The 19,618-nt window shown below is 50.4% G+C and overlaps 1 protein-coding gene across 2 annotated transcripts; it reads right to left on the bottom strand.

Moving 5' to 3' along the window:
* Nucleotides 1-1,645: 1,645 nt before the first annotated feature.
* On the bottom strand, nucleotides 1,646-14,847 carry MFSD13A (major facilitator superfamily domain containing 13A). Of its 2 annotated transcripts, none has more exons than XM_080347830.1 (9): nucleotides 14,821-14,847; nucleotides 8,591-8,859; nucleotides 8,060-8,139; nucleotides 6,780-7,229; nucleotides 5,760-5,877; nucleotides 4,648-4,744; nucleotides 3,797-3,968; nucleotides 3,042-3,235; nucleotides 1,646-2,822 (listed from the first exon to the last, which is right to left on the bottom strand). In XM_080347830.1, the coding sequence occupies exons 2-9, from the start codon at nucleotides 8,753-8,755 to the stop codon at nucleotides 2,569-2,571; spliced, it is 1,530 nt and encodes a 509-aa protein (XP_080203956.1). In that variant the 5' UTR covers nucleotides 8,756-8,859; nucleotides 14,821-14,847; the 3' UTR covers nucleotides 1,646-2,568. The 2 variants fall into 2 exon arrangements, with proteins under 2 accessions (XP_080203956.1, XP_080203955.1); XM_080347829.1 differs by having other exon boundaries at nucleotides 7,083-7,229.
* Nucleotides 14,848-19,618: the final 4,771 nt, after the last annotated feature.

Below are 19,618 nucleotides of genomic sequence, written 5' to 3'. Positions count from 1 at the left end.
CACTTCTGTTTTCACAGCCATGGGCAGCCCTACAGCCCCGCTTGCGTTGGCATGTGTCACTCTTTCTTCCTTATGCATTATTTGGTGCTTTTTTTTCTTTCATCCTGTTAATTTTCTGCAGGACCTGGCAGTAGCAGTGGAGCTGGAGTTTCTCTGTGGCAGTTCATCCCTGTTCCCTCCTTTCTGTTTGTTGCCGTGCATCACCTCGGGGTCACCCTCAAGCGCAGAGATGGGGTGAGAGCTGGGGGGCTGCAGAGGCCTGGCAAAGCTGGGGCACTGGCCCAGCTGAGAGGATGTCAGCAGCAGTGTGCAGGGTGCTGCTCCAGGGGGAACCGCTGTGCTCGGAGAGGCTGTAGCCAGGCAGGTGGGGTGGTCTCTTCCCAGCTGAGGCCAGGTTGCTTGTTCACCTACCCTCATCAGAGCAGAGTGTGTATTTTTAAGCAAGAACCTGTCAGAAAAGAGCAGGCAGTGCTCAGCCTTATTCTGCTGTAAAATCAGTTGCGTTCTTGCGGGTTTGTTGCAGCATGCAGATGAGAAGCAAACCCTTCTTGGTGCGGTTTGCACACACCCCAGGCAGTGCCAGTGATCTTCCCCCAGCCCCTCTGCTGGCCTGGCAGAAGCAGCAGTGCTCCATTTTGTAACCTGCAGTGACTGCACTGAAAGGTGCCGCCTCCAATCTAGCATTCATTTGATCTGCCTGACTGTTCCCTCGCACACTGTCCAAACCATGTTGCCTGGTGGTGCCCAGCATATTTAAATAAAGTCATTCATATACAACTCTCGAGCCTCCTGGCCTCATCTGCCCACATTTGCAATTTTCAGGAGGTGACTTGCGTTCTTCTCTTGCCTGTGCAGAACTGTTGCTGGCCAATCTCTGCGATGAGGTACCATTTCTGGTCCAGGATTACCTTCCTGATCTGGCTTTTGAGCTGAGGGAGGAGAGGCCTGGGCTGCAGCCCTGGTCTGCACTGATGGCCTCCCCAAAAAGGCCAAGCCCCAGCACAGTTTTGCTGGTTTTCTCCTATACAACCACAGCACCACATAAACCCAGCCAGGTGTGACCCACCTGTTAAAAAAAAAAATCACCAAACATTACAGAAAAGATCATCTTTAATTTATGAAATGAAGAATCATTCTCAAACTGGATTAGAATTTGCACAAATAACTTACGATTGAACCATCAAGAGCTACAGCAGCCTCATGGCAGGAACACCTTGGTCCAAGGCAGAAGGCAGCCACGTCCTGAGGCAAGATGGCAGGTTTGCGGGCTGAGACCGCAGAGGGAACCGGGCACTAAACACAAAGAGCCTGTCCCTCAGCACAACAGCTTTCGAATGCTGCCTGCACCCCCTTTCTGCACGCAGCATGGGGCAGAGCTCAGCTTTGGCACATCTCCACCTGCCCCCAAACATGCTGCAGGGATTGAGACCCTCCAGTGACAACCTGCCCCAAATACTCCCACCCAGAACCAAAGACTAAACCCCCTGCTCTCCTCCTTGGGTCCATGGCTCAGCAGCCAGGTGAGATGGTCAAACTCTGGGCCACCATTTCAAGTGGAGAGGAGCTGAGGTGTCTTGTCTCTTTGCAGAGAGGTAAAATCTCGACCCTGTGACTGCCCAGCATTATGTCAAACAGGCTCTTAAGAGGAATTGAAGGCACAAAAGCAAGACCTGGTGTCTCCTCCAGGCTGTGCTCTCTCCCTGCGGGAGGGGAAATAACCAGGCTGCACCACTGGGTCTCCTCTGCGGGCCTGAGCAGGGAGGCGCTTCCCTCGGCTCCATCATGGGGGTGGTTCCTGACCTCGGGGGCAGTGCAGGGGAGAGGAGGGATAAACACAGGCAACATGATGAGATGTTCCAGCTCAGTGCTCTGAGCCCAGCTCAAGCCCTGTGCCTTTCCCAGCCCAGCAACAACTCTCCCTGCAAAGCCACAGAGGGAGCCTCAGCATAAAATAAACACAGCCAGCAGACCCTGGCTACGCAGGTTATTGTCCTGGAAACAAGAAATGCGTAAGAATTGATTTGGTCCAAGAACTGCAAAACTATGTGAGAGAGGTTGAGGCCTTCAGGGTCCTCTTGACCCTGCTCTTCCCCTGGGTCAATTGATCCCCCTCAGGTGCCTCCCACTCCACTCCCCAAAGCTGCAGGGCTCCGGCAAGGTCTTGTAAAGCAGCCTCTTCTGTGCTCCCTGTGCAGCCTCCTGCTCAGCTGGAGAGGCTGCGGTTCCCCAGGGCCATGCCCAGGGCGGAGGACTGCACCAGGGATGCGGCTGTCTCTAGCCCACACTGCAACCCAGCACCTCCCTGCTGGGATGAGCAGCCCTCTGCTCCCCAGGCCAGCTTGGGATAAAATCTTCTTGCCCCTGCAGCCAAGCGATCTATCCCAGGCCCGTGCCACCGAACAACTCTGCCTTCCCTGATGACCACCTCCTGGAATGAGTAAACATTGTCATTACAGCATTTCACAGTTGAACCCTAAACCTCAGGGTTTCTCAGCCCGCAATCCCTGCGCTGAGCCTGCAGTCCTGCACCAGCCTGGAACCAGCAGTGCCCCAGGGGCTCAGACACCCCTAGATCGTTTTGACCTCTGGTGCTCGGCCTTCCGTCAGGCTTTGGCGCTGGGCCTTCACCATCTGCAGACGCTTCCCATGCAAGCTGAACTGAGACCAGCTGAGGAGCTGCAGCAGCGCACATGCGATGGGTACGAAGACAAGGAGGTAAAAGCAACCCTGGCGAAGAGTTGGCTCCAAGGCTGCGGCAGACTCCAGCTTCGGCTGGGCACTCACCACGTTGCTCAAGGGGTTGCGCTGGAAGATGTCGTAGCCTGATGGCAGAGAAGAGTTTGTGAGGCTGGGGACAGTGGAGATGGACCCTTATCCATTCTCTCTGAGTGACTGGCCTTGGAGATGCAGAGACCAGGCACAGCTTAGCAAAAAGGAAAAGCCCTCCACACCCACGCAGGGTGCAGGACATAGTGGAGAGCACACTGAAGTCACAGGTCCACCCTCTCCTGCCCTGCTGCTGTCCCCAGGAGCATCCTTACCTGTGTATGCACAGAGCAGCCAGGTGCCGATCAGAGGGGCGAAGGTCTGGCCTGGCTTGGTGACCAGAGCCACCATCCCAAAGAGCAGTGCGGAGGCTGCCTGCTTCCTACGGTTCAGGACTAGATCCTCATCCACCAAATCAGTCACCACCAGGTTGAGCAACTTACAGGTCCCTTCTGTGAACACCCGGTTGCTGCAGAACAACAGGCAAAGAACTGAATAGGGGCATCAAGAAACAATGGGAGGAGGTAAGAGATCAGAGAAAAATGGAAAGAGGGTGAAAAAGGTTCCTCCACACTTAAAGAATTTCAGAAGCCCTGGTTACAGAAAAGGAGTGCTGCTAGCAATAAGCCTTGTGTACCTTGCAGCGATACCTTGGATCAGTTCTGAGCAGCCACACAGTCCTGGGGACAGGACACACTGGGCCAGAGGCTCACAGGCAGCTGTGGCACCTACTGAGGGCTGTGGCCCCAGGCAAGCTGCAGAGCTGGGAGAGGATGCTGCAGGCTGCCAACAGCCCTTCCAAGTCTCTTTCCTGAACATTGCTCCCTCACTTGCTTTGCTGCAGGCACAGCCAGTGAGTTCTGCAATGATCCATCCCACAGTCAGGTGCTGTCAGAGCTGGAAGCCACATGGCTTCTGTGTGACTCTGACTACTGTACTCTGCGCCTCCCACTCCTCTCCATACAACAGAGATAATACATTTCCCTTCCCTGATGGCAGAGGGCAGGAAAAGTGAGTGCTGCCTGCCTACCTGGCAATGAAGATGCAGAGCAGATACACCTGGTCAGGTCCTGCCAGAAGCATGACAACGCTGAGAGTCAGCTTCAGGAAGAAGAGTCCTCGAACCACAGCATAAACTCCACAGCGGCGGCAGAGGGACAGGAAGTAGAGGTTGTTGAGATGGGGGGCAATGTAGGAAACACCTGAAGAGAGACAAAGGCTCAAGTAGTTTCAGTATTCCCCAGGACTGCTACCAAGAGAGAAGAGGCTGGCTATCACCAGCAGGGCTGTAGGACACAGGGGACAGAAGAGTGCCCACGCACATACAAAATGCTGCGGCAGATTTACTCAGTGGCTTTGTGGCACAGCACACACTCTTCCTGCCGAGGGAGGCCACCTTCCATCAACCTCATGGGCAGGAAGGAAGAAACAACTTCCCCAGTGTCATGCAGGGGCTGAGACTCAGCCTTGGAGCAGAAATGAGGGACAGGACAGGGTGACCAGACCTGGACCACACAGAACCCTCCCAGGGTAACTCCAGGACATATCTCCAGCAGCCTGTAAATGGTCCATGTGCCGCACAGAGAAAGGGATTAAATTCAGGGCTGTTCCCTGCTGCATGCTGGGGACACTATCTGCAGCCACTAATGCTCAGAGCAACGCCTCTGTGAAGTCTAGGCCAGAGTCCAGCACACCAGGCTCATCATCATTAGAAAAGGCTCCCAATTGCTTCTGTGCTCAGGAAGGACAACTCAGAAGTCCTGGGAAACCACGTGGGGTGCGCACATGTGTGAATCTGACATCCCAGAGACCTGCACATGAGCACACCTCTCCCCAGAGCAGCTAACCCAGCTGCTCCCTCCAGTCCTACCCAAGACTCACCAAGCAGGAAAGATCCAGTAGAGACAGAGATCTGGTCTGACAGCAGGTGCTCCAGGAACAGTGGGAAGAAGTTGCTGTTAAAGTGGCAGTGAAAAACCTGTGAAGGCAGCATGCAGATGAGCTGGTCAGCTGGAACAGCAGTAAGAGAGGACAGAACAAGCTAACAGCCCTCTGGGCTCTGTTATCCTAGGAGCCCTGTGCCAAGGGACCACGCAGGATGGGCCTTGGAGTACTTCAGCAGAGCAAGAGCTTGGCTGTGGAGTTTATGGCTCCGTAGGCTTTGAGACTGCAAAGCTGCAATGCCACCAACCATGCCCACCACGTGCCAGGGGTCAGCCCTGCTTCCCAGCTGCCGAGGCATTGCTCGCAGGGCTCCTGCTCAGCACGCAGCGCTGCTGGGGCAGGCAGGGCAAGGAGGTGACAGCAGTGACCACAAGTGTTTCGGGGGGACAGTGGCATGGCAGGAGGGAGGAAGCAGCTGTCAGGAGGACAAGGATGAGGCAGCAGCGAGGCTTGAACACAAATATGCAGACCAGCATCAAGAGCCTGCCTGAGGAGAACTGAGGGATACCCATGAAGTTGGGAGCTGTACCTGCAGCACACAAAGCTGGGCACGCTGCCAGCATTTGGTGGTAATCACTGAGGAGGATGAAGAACAGAGATGGCAAAAGCCAGCTGGGAGGTGGATCCAGGTGGACAGTGAGAACAGTGATGTGAGCCTCAGGAAAGCAGAAGGGAGGAGGAGACTGTGCTTATAGTCAACACCAGCAAACTGCACTCCTGAACTCATCCCTTCCATGAGCCCAGCCTTGTGCTTCTGCACCCCAGATGGGCTGCCCAAAACTCAACCAGCCCCTGTAATCCAGCCTGCACTGTGGAGACAGGAAAGGAGCACCCCACAGCTCGCCAAGGAAGTATCCTCAGGTCACAAGCGGGGAAAGTGGCTACCAGATGCTGAAACAGGGAGCATATGCAGGAAGCTCCAAGAGAAAGTGGGTGCCGGAAATATCTTTGCCCTCCATGGGGCATTCCCATACTGCTGTATCACCTCCTCAAAAAGCCAGAGCCAGCACTCATACTCTGAATCACAAACATGTCGCTGCTGCGCCTACCTGGATGAGGTTCATGCAGACAAACCAGAGGAAGTTGTGATGCCGCGAGAGCTGCTGGAGATACTCTGCCAGGGTGATCCTCTTCTCCTGGGGGACGGAATGTTTCTCAATGTACAGCCTGAAGAGAGAGGAGGAAAAAAAAGCAATTGTAAATCCCTCACACCAAGCAGGGGAGCACACCCTCAGCTCTCTTCACGTAGATGCAATGCTGTCCCTCCTCAGCTCCTATCCCAACCTTCCCTCTCCCTGGACAAAATGCAACCAGTAGAATCTACAACAATGTTTGCTTATTGCTAGCAAGAACCACAGGCAACAGGTCTCCCAAAGGACATCTGTCTTCTGAACCCAAAATTCAGATTTCTGTCCATAGAAGCATTCTCCTCTTATTAGCCATTCCACTACACATATGCTCCTCTTCCAGACCCCTGCAGTTAGCTCACATGGCACATCACATCAGGGTGTGCTGTGTTACTACAGCAAAATGCTGGCAGCTCATAACCAAGTAAGGCAGCCCAAGGAAAAGCAAGGGAGCTGAATGCGGAAAACCAGCTGCATTGTGGCCAACCAGCAGCCCAGCTGCTATAAGGAAGCTAAAGCGAGCAAAAGGGTAAGAGACATTCGCTTGTCCAACTCCACAGGACGTGGGCAGCGAGGTGGTCTCATGCAGGAATGCCTTCATGATAAGCTGCTTCTGACATTTTGCCACTCACAGGCCTCACTGGGTGCTCTAGATATTAACTCATTTCATATTCCAAACACTCATACAGCAGGTCAGGGCTCTGCCTCCAGTTTGGGCCAGGGATGTCACGAGATAGTTTTGTCGTATTTTCAGAGGGCCTTAGAAGCCAGCGTGACAGAGGCGGTTCTGAAAACTGTATCAACAGACAAGAACCACAGACGATTAACAAAAGTCTGCCTTGTCCTGGATCTTACCACAGATTTTATTTGCTGCAGTGCATTACCGAACTCTGCAGATCTATGCCAGGCCTTTGTCCCTGCTGCAGAACTGGTGACACTTACTCTTTAAGGGTTGATTCCTGGTCCCATTTTGCTTTCCCATCAGCCTCAAACCGCTGGCGAAGCAGCTGTGTGGACAGGGTAAAACCAATGATGGAGCAGAGGGCCAGCACCACGCAAAATATGCGAAAGGAAAAGAAGTCCTCTTTGTTCCACACTGCGTAGGACATGAAGACAGAGAGGGAGCCTATGGCACTGAAGAGGGAGCAGTAGAAGTTGAGGCTAGTCCTGTCTTTTGCTGAAACAGCCAGGTCTGCGAGCAAGGCGTTGTGATGGAGGTCAACCATGGTGAGAAAGCTGTCGTACATGCAAAGGCAAAGAAGGAACTGCAAACCAGGATGAGCCCAGGCAACCCAGAAAGCCAGGAAAGAGATGGCAAAGAGGGGGCCATTGTGACTTAGTGCTCTGAGCCTCTTCAGAACTACTTCTGGGGAGGAAATCTCTGCTCCTGGCCTGCAACAGAAGAAATACACTTTAGACATCTGGACAAAGTTCTGCATGACCATGTATTCTCCCTCTCCAAAGAAGTCAAGTAAGTGGCATAGACACAAATACAGCTTTTGCTTATGTAATGAGCACCCACAACAGACACCCTCTCAGCTAATATCTGAATGCACTGAAAATTTGGGTTCGAGAAGGCCAAAAAGCATGAAGGAAAGGGTGGTTTGTTGTTTGTTTTGTTTTTTTTTTCTCCAGAGCAAGCCTCTCCCTAATAGCACTGCACTGTCTGCACCTTGTACAATGAAAACTATTTCAACGAGCACTTGTAATTTTTACTAGTTGCAGGAAGCCACACCATGATTTGCATTACAAGCTTGACGTAAATACATGAGAAATGCTGAAGGCCAACAGTGATCCACGATCCAGTGAGTTGGGGAACAACTGGTCTGAGGCATTCCAGGTGGAAATAACTGTCCTTTCGCCCCTTGTGTCTCCCAAACAACACACAGACACTCTCCAGCACCCCTCTAAGAGACCTGGCCATACAGCAGGGGCTTGAGATTTTAAATGACATATTTTAGGTTCTGTATAAGTCAGGTGATTGTTAAGGGTTAGGGTCACGTCTACCCAACACATGTGTGACTTCCTCTATACAGCCGGGTACTAAAATAACTCACAAAGAGCACTATAAACTTCAAAGATGCCAGGAGAAGGAGGTATATAAGAGTTTCACACCCCAGAAACCATTCCCACACTGTCATTTTAACGCTGCCAATTTTGCATCATCTCCCCCAGAGACTAAACAACTTCCTAGCCTCTGCTGGAAGTGGAACTTAACTTACTGCTGCGTGCTAAGGAACACGCGGTCGCTCAGCCAGCCAAACAGAGGATCATTGAGGCTGTTCCAGATCAGAAACACTGTCTAGGAAAGAAAACAGGTCAGTGAAACAAACCACAGGACAGCTCACTCAAAGCCTCTGTTCTGTTAGCAAAGCAAGCAGGGCTGAGCTGGCACAGTGAACGAGCAGCAGGAACCGTCCCAGAGCACCTTCCCTGCCCCATCACTGCTGTTCGATCCCCCTGTCTGGGGCAGCTGCCAGGTTAACACAGCAAGGCCAGTGGTTTTTCCTGCTTGTGAAACACCTCAACATCCCCAGAGGACAGGCAGTCTTAAGAACAAAGTCTGTGTTTTCTATCACAGCTTGTTCTACCTTTATGTAAGTGGGACAAACTGGAAAGCCCAGCTCCCTTGCTCCCTTCTCTGAAGGGTAACACTGCTATTGCAACTAATACTCTTCACACCTCTCACAAGGAGTGGTCTCGGTTTCAGAATTTCTTACTTTAGAGGGCAGAAGCCTACAGAAAAGACTCACCTCTCCTATCCAAAAGGACAGTTTATCAATCTTGTAAACAGAGACAAAGGTGTCCACGTAGTACAGGAGGAATACGTTGTGCAAAATGGAAACAAAGAGCGACAGGGACCCGTAGATCACTGCAGTGGGCAAATGAAAAAGCCAAGCCAACAGTCGCAACCCCATGTTGGTGCAGTTGACGTTCAGCTCCCTTGATCACCTCCATTTCAGATGGGATGTCTTATCCCAACACCTGCTACACCTTTGTTGGGGCCAATCCATTGTTGCTCCTGCAAGAGAGAAAATAAACAAACAAACAAACCAACCAACCAACCCACACCAATGAAACCAGGTTCAATTTCTTAATTAAAAGTTGAATCAAATTAATTGATAAATCTTTGCCTGCAGAGATCAGAATTCGTATTGCTTTGAGGAGCTGTTCAAAAGTGGATTGGAGGGGATTTAAGAGGCTAGAAGCTGTCTGCTGCACTAAAGCTGTTGCACTAAGCTGAGGCCAGGCTGCGGTCTCCCGAAGGTACAACTGTCTCCTCGTGAGGAGGCTGCCCCGTCCTTTACCCTGTAATGTTCTTTGTTATCCAGCAAGTAGCCGATTAGCTCTTCCCAGCTCTTAAAAGGCAAGGTCAGAGGAGGAGTTAAGTTATATAGCTGAAAAAAAAACAAAGCAGCCTTCAAAAAAACACACGTAGTCACTGACGTTTTTAGATACCAGTGTAAATTTTAGCCAAATAAAAACACAGCAGTTGTGAGGTAATGCCACACGTGCGCACTGCTTTCCCCCAGCAGTCACAGCTGACTGCACCTGGGCTGGCTCAGACAGCAGTTATTTATGGCAAGCAGCGCTGCTGCTTTGTGGCATGACAAGACACAACTAGAACATGACAGCACGCAGTGGATACACTCCTGTCATGCAATAAAGGCAATCAAAAGTCACTTAGCAGCTGTCCAGCTTGTCTTGAGGTGGCCTGAATTTTAGGATCAGTGTTTGAGACAAAGATGCTTTGGCTGGACAGCAACATATAAGAAAATAAATGGAAACAGCAGGTTTATACCAGAACAAGTCACCGTACGTTCACAAGGGGCTGAGGAGTGAGGGGAGAACTCCTCACACCAGCATGGACCAGATGTGGGACCACGGTCCGCCCTCAATATACTCTTGTGCTTTTCAGACCGAGTCCCCTCTCACTATTAAGTCACTACAGATCAAAGACAAAACACAAGGGACCTCTTCAGAGGCACCTGTGTGTCTGGTAAGATGTTAAGGGTCCTTACATCAGTGCATGCCAGCTTCTCCAGCCCGTGCCATCCTAAGAAGCCCTGTTCACAGTGTAGGCATGATGGGTGACAACAGGGTCTTAATGGTGTCACAACCAAGAGAAAGGGCTGAAGTCACTCCTGCTTCAGCCCCCCGGGGTCTGCACTCACCCAGCTCGGACACGTCATGGGGACAACTTCACAACGTAGGATAAGAATAAGCACATCAGAAATGGGAAACTACGCACCACACTAGCCTTCTTGGGCTTGCGACATCAGCGGCAGCAAGTCCAAATGGAAGATCAAGGGGAAGAATAAATGGCTAGGTATGAAAACCAATGAAACTCTAGTCCCATTCAGCATTTCCCAAAAGCCACGAGTCTGACCACTTCTAGGCAAGACTAGAAAAGCAAAAATAACCATCCACTCTGCCTATCCCAAGGAATTCCTCATAACTAGTTCAGAAGAAGCAGGAACAGCATTTGTTCCAGTCAATTACATCACTAGATTGAAACCACACAGCAGCTCCACTCCCGGCCAAAGCGCTAGACCTCAACGGGATCCAACTGCAGAGCCCTCGTGGAGCTGAGCCACCGTCCTGCGTCCCCGCCACGCCAAAACCCACCGCCAGACACAGCTAAGACACTGCTTGGAGGGGATCTCCGCCAGACAGTGAACTTTTATGGCTGTAATTAAAGACAGACGAGCAGCCTCAAGGGGAAATTGCGTTTTGTGCGGTCATTAATTGAAAAGGAATCAAGAATGTGTGATGTGTAAAAAGAAAGGTTAAGAAGGGAGAGCTCAGCCAACTGACCCACTGAAGAGCGCTCTCTCTCCCCAAGAGCCTTCTGCAGGGAACTGGCTCACGGGCAGATGAAGCCACGAGATAGCTGGGTGCCCTCATGAATGGGATGGAGCACACATGGACAGTATCATTTTACACCATATGAAACCTCTGCATATCCAAACCTTGACCACTGTGTGCACATCTAACCTTACAACAAACTTCCTGAGGCACAGAGATGAGGGAGATCAAAGAAGGTCAACTAAAGCGATGCAGGGACTGAGGGAGCTGAGGAGAGACTGAACAGCTGGGACTCCAGGCAGAGAGGAAAGGCTGAAGGGGTACACGACCGAGGTTTACGGTAGATAAGGTGAAGGTGGAACTATTGTGTGACACGACACAAGAGCTGGGAGCATTCACTGTAACTAGCAGGATATCAGTTTAAAGCACACAAAAATACTTCTTTACCTGACAGGTAGCAAACACCTGACTTTTGCTGCCAAAGAAGGTTGCAGAGGTGCTATTCCCTCTAGCATCCCTAATCTGAGGAATTCGCGTGCTGGGGATGGACGAGCAGAAAGGCCCCCAGCCAGCAGCCCGGCTCTCATGCTCTCCCCCTAAATAGCATCTCCTGCTGCTGCCATGGGGCAGAACATGGGGTCTGACCCCCCAGGGCAGTGCTAAACCTAAACCTGGACTTGGCTTTGCTACCCAATGCCTACTTGAAAGCAAAGCCTGCGCTAGGCTTGGTCCTTAGTGCTGCACTTTACACATGTACCCATGCAAATGGTGCTTCACTAAGCACATGATGCACAAGCCACAGCTGCTGAAGTTTCCAGAGACACCACATTTTGTCGTTTATATGCTACGGCGCTGTTTAAAGAAGGCAAAATTCCACTTCTCACCTTCTTCTCTCTCGTCACTCCCTGACAGATGTGCAACTCCTCCAGCCAGCTGACATTTGTAAGTGATTTCACTTTGCTGGGATAGTTGTTCGGTCATTTTTTAGTTTTTTATTTTCCCTCCCCATCTTCAAACGTGCAGATGAAAAGTAACAAATCATAGCTGTCCGTAAAAAGTCAATTTTGCTTCTACATCCAAAGCATTGCACTATTTAAGCCTGCCACACTGGTATTTTCATAACCTTTTCCTTGGGATGGAAATTACTCATGGAGTATGTCAGAACTTTTCAACATTAGGCTTTAAGTAGTGATGGGAAGAGGAGCTGCAGGAGGGAATAGCTATCATTCATTCCCGCTGAACTTCTAACGCACACTCATAAAGCAACAAGCTCGTAAATTAGAAAGTAACAGGGCTTTATTTCAGAAACTCCCACCTCCGCATCTGACATCTGGCGTTGCTCCTGCCAGTGACGTTTGCAGATCTTATCTTCTTGAGACGGATGTTTGAATACCGGCTACCAGGAAAGCGTTGCTTTTGTTTGAGAGTGCTGGCGTACGGTGGCTGGAAACACACCACAGCTTGGGGCTCGCACATCTGCTCCAACCTCCCAGCCAGCTCACAGCTGGATTCACAAGTCATCATGTCCCACAGCAACTCAGCAACTCTTTGGCATTACAACAAAGCTGAGCTCCAGCCTTCCACAGCGGAAGCCGGTTGTACCAAGTTGGCAGCAGAGCCGCATACGTGAATCTTGGCCTAACCCAGTCTTTTAAGCGGGGCCAGACAATTCCTATATGCTGCAGTTGCCACTCAGGAACCTGAAATAGTCATCTGCAGACCTGACCGCAGTAGCAGGATGAGCCTCTCATTCATTCTCCACTATATGGGTAATGCAGGCTGGAATATTCCAAATACTACTTTAGGATACGTCTGTGCTTGCTCCAGCTGCCACTATGCTGCCTCTGCTGCATAGTCTGGATTTGGGGTAGCTGACTAGAAAAATATACCAGCTCTGTGCCCTTGCATCCACTAGACAATAAATCCATCAGCTAGATAAGCCACCCAAAAGGGCACCCAATTTCCAGACATTCCTCATGGCCAGACAGGACTGAGTGGCTGGTGGTCCAGCCCCAGGGAAGCCAGGCTGCAGCAGTGCTCACAACAAACCTGCTGCCCTGTGACCTGTCCCAGCACAGCGTCTGGTGCTGGGTACATTGATTCCTGACAGGTCCCTTAAGTGACATTCTCAGGCAGAGGACACAGATGTGGATGTTTTCCTCTGGTTGGGCTAATCCACCAGTGACAAGTCTGTTTTGTAAGCACAGACCAGGTTCTGCACACTCCTTCCTACCCAGCGCGTGGTACCCCAGGAGGCCCCTGAAGCACAGACACACCCGTGGGTCTGCACACCATGGAGCTACTTAGATTCTGGCAGGACTCTGTTCAGTAGAGAGAAATCCATCCATGGAACTATTTCATTGACTGAAACTGAAAGAGACTCCACTTAAACCAAAAAAAGTCTCAAAATGCTATTCCTATCCCAGGAAAGCTCCTATCTAGACATACTGCACGAACTCCCCAGACCCCCAGCAGCCCAGTATCTGAATTGTAAAGCAATGAAGCCCTTGAAAACCTGATGCCACCTGGATCACGCAAGGAGACGTGTCACCGCAAAGAGACTCTGAGGGCACCTCCCAGCACTGTTTACTAATTCAACAATCACAGATGGCTCTGTATCATGAGAGATTTGGTAATACCCTTCTTACAACAAGCAATCACGTGCTTCCATCACTCCTGCAGAGTTCATACACGTCAACAGAACTGCCATACAGACAACAATTAACACCTTGAACCAGCTGGTAGTTTCTATGGAACTATGTTCCCGCAGAGCAATCTCATTAAATCAGATCTCATTCTGTAATGAGATTACAAGGTTGGTTAATAGAGGTAACCGGGTAGATCTCATAGTCTTGGAATCTGGTAAGGCATTTAACTTAACAGCAAGCTGCATCCCTCTTCTTAGCATTTCATTGTTTTACAGTATAAGAAAAACATATTAGATAAAGAACTGGTTTCCCACGATGTTACCATTCGCATAAGTGCTAATCCTATAGCAGACTTCCACACCGCTGCTACAGGGGCCATTGCCAGGTAACTGTGGCCTAAATTACAGATTTGGAAGTAAATGTGAAACCCTTACAGAAAACAACTCCCAATAATGGAATCACAGAAGGCAGAGGATGAGATCACTGCACATATTGAGCCTGTTCTTGTCAAGACATAACAGGAAGCACAGGCGAGAGGTCTGGTTTACTGCTCTGCCCATGCAACCTGGGAGCTTCTGCTACAGTATCTCCATCTTCTCTCACCAGGGAGACTTTCACCAACACAAACTGTTCAAAGAAGCTGTCACCTCCCTTCTATCCCTGGCTTCAGCCACCAGCCTCATGCTGCTAACTAAAGGGCCAAAGGAAGTCCAGCTGCCAAGGCCACCAGAGACCTCTGTGACTTCTGGGCCTGATAAACACAGACACAGGTCACCAACCGAAGCAGCCAACGTCACCCATGGTGGGGAGGAATGCGGGGAGCAAGGTGGTGCCTGCAGGGCAAGGCCGCAGATGGGGACGCCATTTCTTTGGCTACCAAGAGGACAAGCCCAAGCAGCTGTGCCACCCACAGCAGCCCACCCGCAGGTCCCTCCACGCTGAGGGGACGCCTGGCAGCCCCAGCAGAGGATGCAGTGGCTGGGCAGGGCACCGCCAGCATTTGCCACTGGGCTCAGGCTCCATGGCAGCCAAAGGCCCGTCTGGGGTTGTGCTGCCATGCGAGGGGAAGATGTGACAGTGACATGGCAGACAAAGCCCGCTCCACACCTCCAGGTTGGGTGGGGCGATGCCAGGGCCATCTCTCCTTGCCGGGACTCTGCGAGGATGTGAGAGCCAGACCCCGACCAGCTCCAGAGCAGGGACAGACAAAGGCCCCTGCCCACGAGCACTGACAGCACAGAGGGACGGCACCCCCTAGGCCCACATGAGCTCGTCCACTGTAACACAGGGAGGCCCACAGCGGGGCTGTACCACTGCAGAGAGGGGGGGAACCTCTCACCGCACGGGCGGCGCCACTGAGGGGAATCCGCACCCGGACGGCCCCACTGCATTGAGGGGAGGGGGGTATCCCCCACCCCGCTCAGACGGCCTCGCTGCAAGCGGGGGAACAAACCCAGGCCAGCATCGGGGTGTAGGACGCAAGGCACCGCATCCCTCCCCGCAGCCATCCCCTCAGCGCCTCCTACCTGCCTCCGTTACCGGCGCTGCCCCCGCCGTCCCGCCGCCGAACGGCACACCCGCGCATGCGCACCCAGCCACCTCCTGAGGCCATCTTGTGTCCTGGCAAGTGAAGCCGCCCCCTCTCGGCCGCCATCTCGTGTGAGGTCACCTCGCCGGGAAGCAGCTGAAAACCGCGCCGGCCGCCTCGGCCGCCTCATTTGCATTAGCCCCGCCCCTCAGCGAACACGAGTCGCAGTCGGGAAGGGCTCCCCGGGGCCTTTCTAGCCAGAGCGGGTCGGCTCCTCTATGGTCCACCCGGCTCGCGCGGCGCCTGTCGCCATGGCAACGCTGCTGGGCCGGGGGGACCCGGCGGTGCGAAAGCTGCGGGCTGGGTCCCCACCCAGGGCTCGTCCCCCGGGGTGTCCTCCACTGGGCGGCTGCCCTGGAGCCTTCCACTCCTCTCTCTGGCATTGTGGGGCTGGAGGAGGAACGGGCCGGGAAACACAGGATGCTTCTTGGTGATAGCAGCTGGACTCGTGGTGCATTTTTACCTTAAACACCTTGAACTGCGCCAAGGGAGCCTCAAAAGAGCACTGTGCCAAGCTGCAAAGTGACAAAGTGTAAGCAAAGCAATGCACACTGCTGCCCGGGGGGCAGGCAGCCCTCCTGTAATCCACCACATACACTGCCTGTCTCTGGCCTTAGTTATCAGCTTCTTATCACAGAATAGTTCAGGTTGGAAGGAACCTTCAAAGCTCATCCAGCCCCACCTCTGCCACGGTCAGGGACATCTTCACCCAGATCCGGTTGCTCAGAGCCCCATCCACTCTGGGCTGGAATGTCACCAGGGATGGGACATGCACCACCTCTCTGTGCAACCTGGGCCACTGTTTTGCCACTCTCAATGTAAATGTACTTAAATGTGCTTACACTTATCTCCCAATGTTTATTTACATTACATTCCATATATTTCACAAAATAGAGACAGTTAATTGTCCTTTATTATTTAAGTTCTCTCTTTGGGGCCTTCTCTCAAAGCAGCAACTCCTGTTTCTCATGTATACATCTTCTTCCACAACAGTTGCTCCCACCCAACTATTCACAAATTTTACCAGGGAAATCTGAGGTAAAAGCCTAATTGAAAAGTAGCATAGCATCCTATTACTTACCAACATTTTTGTGTATTAGATTTACTAGCATCTTCCCAAACAGGTAATTTTTTATGAATTCATAGAAGCAAGACAATTAATCAGTCAACAGGTTTTGTAATTAAAGAGTGATTGGTAGGTAATTAGCTTTGGCTGTTGAGATCACCTGCAGCAGGGTGAGGCATTCAGCGTCCCTGAGGAGTGTGCTCCGCTGCAGCAGTAGTGCTGAACAGTGATGAGCTGACCTTGCAGACCCAGTCACCCTTTTTAAACCCATCTGGGGAATTGTATCTGTAAGAGCCCATGACAGTGCAGGTGTTGACAACAAGGTAGTGCTGATGGGAGTCATTTGTATGGCCTCTTACTTATTTACAACCTACTGAATGAGCAGTGAGTACAAATACCAGCTTAGCTGCCTGTTGCTGAGTATAAGCAAAAACAACACCTTCGGGGGGACAAAAGAGAGCAAAGGTAGGGTCTATTTTGGAAGTATCCAGTGATGGGCTCTTTTCAATGCTATTCAGTTTGTTACTTTAAAATTAATGGTTTTTCTTTGAGCACTGCTAATAGTGTTTTGCTGCTTTGAGGAAGACTGTGCAGTTTTGGTGAGCGCTTTTCATGTTTTTCTTCTGTTGGCTTCACATGCTGGCTTTAGCTGTTCCTTTACTTGTGTCTTCTATCCTTGTTATAACTAGCTTTTTAGGTTCAAGTTCTATTAGTTTGCAAGGCATCTCACTAGCTTAGACATGTACCTTGCCGTGGCTTTAGAAGTCTTGTCTACAGGCAGCTAGGCTTAAGGCTCCCTGTCTGAGCATGTAATGTAATTACTGAAGGAATGAGCTTCCTGTTGCTTCCGTTAGCTACAAGGGCATGTTCAGACAGGTATTGCAGCCCTGGTTACTGTAAGAAAGCTTCTGTGAGGTGTGATCTTAGTGTATCTCCTGGCTCTGAATGTGGTATTAAGGTGCAGCAGTGAAAAGAGACTATAGAAGGCAAACTGCCTTAAGATCAGGTTGTGTACCCTACTGCTTCTTGCTTCTCAATTAAGTGAAGGCATCATCTTGGCTATTTTTTCTCAGGATGTGAGTACCTGCACACCAAACAAATGTCTATCTCTGGTTTTTGCACTTATGACAAAAGACTAGCTTATGCTGTAATGTTTCACCAGTTGTGATAGCAAAACAGTACTAGTGCTACCTTAAATATTTGTAGTAGTAGCATACAACTGAGGTGTTCTGCGCTTTGCTTGGCTTTTTGAAAGCACAAATGCCAAAACCCCTCTGGAGGTTATGCCTCTTTCACCCCAGCACATCTGCTGTTTTATCTAGTAGATGCAAGTCCACATAGAGTAGCATAACTCAGTTGGGGCATTGATTCATTCCAGTGCTCTAGTCTGTAACTTTCCTAGCATCTCCTGCTTGTGAAAGGTACTAACGTAAATTGTTATTGTTGTGTGATGATAGGCTTTAAGCACTTTAGTTTGGAGAGAATGACACATAAGGGCTTTTCTGAGTGATTGTGTTCTTGGAAACAGAAGATTGCCTTTTGATTCCCATTAAAAAATCAATAATGCTACTTGTGAGCTATGTTCTGTACTGTCTAAAGACTGTAACAGAAGGTAGTTGGAATTTTTTAATGTATTACAGAGTTGTCGATCAGCAGATGAGGCAGCTGTTTGCCTTGGGGGCTGCAATAAGAGCAGTATTCCCATGGGTAATTCTAGCTCAGATGTTTGAACTTAAGCTAGAAATACAGTGTGTGTTGCTGTTGTAACAGAAGGCATTTTTATACACTAAAGAGATGATACATAATACAAGCCCAAAGTCTGGATAATCTGTTTCCTGCCCTCTCCCGCTTTTTGGGGTGTTGATCCTATGGGAAGAACTAGTACAAGTGCGTAAGTTACGCCTTCCTCACTTCTAAACACACATCCTCAATGCAGGATGCACTGGAATGCGATCCAAGTGTCGTTAAAAAGCAAATGGTTTGCTGTGACATGGGACTCTAATGGAAGAAACCCGCTGTGAGCGTGAAGCCTCTCTGGGGAACCAGGCTGTGTAACCAGCTGAGGCCTTTGCAGGGCAACAGGAGACTCTCCCAAAAACATTTCAAGGGCAAAGACTTGTAATCAGGCAGCTGAGAGAGTGGGATGCTGTGAAAGCACGAAAACAGTGTGCAAAACATCTTGTGCTGCTATGCAAACTGTCTGTGTGCTAGATAAGAAAGTGCCTGTGGGTAACTGGAGCTGGGCAGAGGAATTGAGGCTGAAGTAGAATGATTTGTCTTGCAGTGTGTAAAGTAAACAATATATAACCAGGAGGAACAAGATAATTGTAGGTGTGTCTGAAGCAACTCCTGTAGGTTAGAACCTTGCAAGGCCACCATCCAGTATCAGTAGTTCCATGTAAGGCTGAGATCGCCAAGGTAATGATATCGGAAATGCCAGACTTGATTAAGAATGTAGCAAAATGGAGACCAATGGGGAAGAAGTAACTAGGGGTGGATTGTCTGTTCAGGTGGAGACTGGCTGGAAGAAGAGGCATGATCATGGAAAAAAAAAGTGGATCCTGAAATGATAGAAACAGGGGATAAGGTATAAAATTATATGAAGGAAGGATCAGCTGGCTGCAGGAGACATCTGCAGACGGTAGTGAAGCCTGAGGGCCCAAACACACCGGGATGCTGCAGTGATGCTCCTTGGACAACTTGCTGGACTCTTCATCAGGTCTATATTGGGAAGATTTTGTGTGGGAGGGCAGAGCAAAGGGGGGTGGCTAGACTTGTACCCCAGTGCTAACTGGTGTGGGACAGAAGCGTGACATACTTGTAACTCAATAGCAACCATTTGTGGTTCATAAGACTTGATTAGTAGCTTCGTGGTTGTGTGCAAAATTATATAAATAACCACGAGAGATTAGTGGTGTGTTAATGAGGTTATTGATCATTCAGTTGAATTATTGGTGTGATTGATTAATAAAAGTTAATCTCCAGAGTTGGTTGTCTCAAGACTGCAATCTGAAGGGGGACAGCTGGGCAGAAGTGATAGCTGGGGGCCTGTCTAGGATCTCCCACTTTGGAAGCTTGAGCTAACTGATATTGAGATTTTTCTCTTTGAGGAAGAGGGTGTGTGGATTAAGATGATGGATATTGGATGAACTCGAGTGAAAGGAGGAGATGGGTCTGTTTGTGCAGGCTGTGATTGAACATGGCAAGGATCATTTGGGCTGTGAATACTTTGAAGTGCAGATTAAAATATGCTCAGTTAAAGCAAAAGTAGTATGTAGATACAGAGCTGTGTCTGGAAGAGGGTTTAGGCGAGAAAAAGGTGGTGGCTTTTGGAAGGGTGACTGAGGTCCTGAGATGTGAGGCACAGAGATTTGAATCTTAGGTGAGGAAGACCTCTGCAGCAAAGGGTCCCCGCAGGGGTTACTAGGAAGATGAGACTCATGGTGGGAGCTCTAATAACACAGATGTTAGGCTGTACCAAAAGGAGGACATGTCAAGAAAGGAGAAAGCTTGGAATGTGTCCAAAATGTAGACCTTGGTGCAGCAGACATCTCTACGCAGGGAGACGCTGAGGGGGTGATGGTGTGAGGATGGCACCGGCAGCAGGCAGGGCTGGTTTCCAGAGCCTTGCTTGCTGATGCAGTGACCCTGTTCTAACACACGCCGTGTT

This window comes from Nesoenas mayeri, assembly GCF_963082525.1.
Source record: "Nesoenas mayeri genome assembly, chromosome: 7".
Classification (NCBI taxonomy): domain Eukaryota; kingdom Metazoa; phylum Chordata; class Aves; order Columbiformes; family Columbidae; genus Nesoenas; species Nesoenas mayeri.
This window is presented reverse-complemented; position numbering and strand designations above follow the sequence as displayed.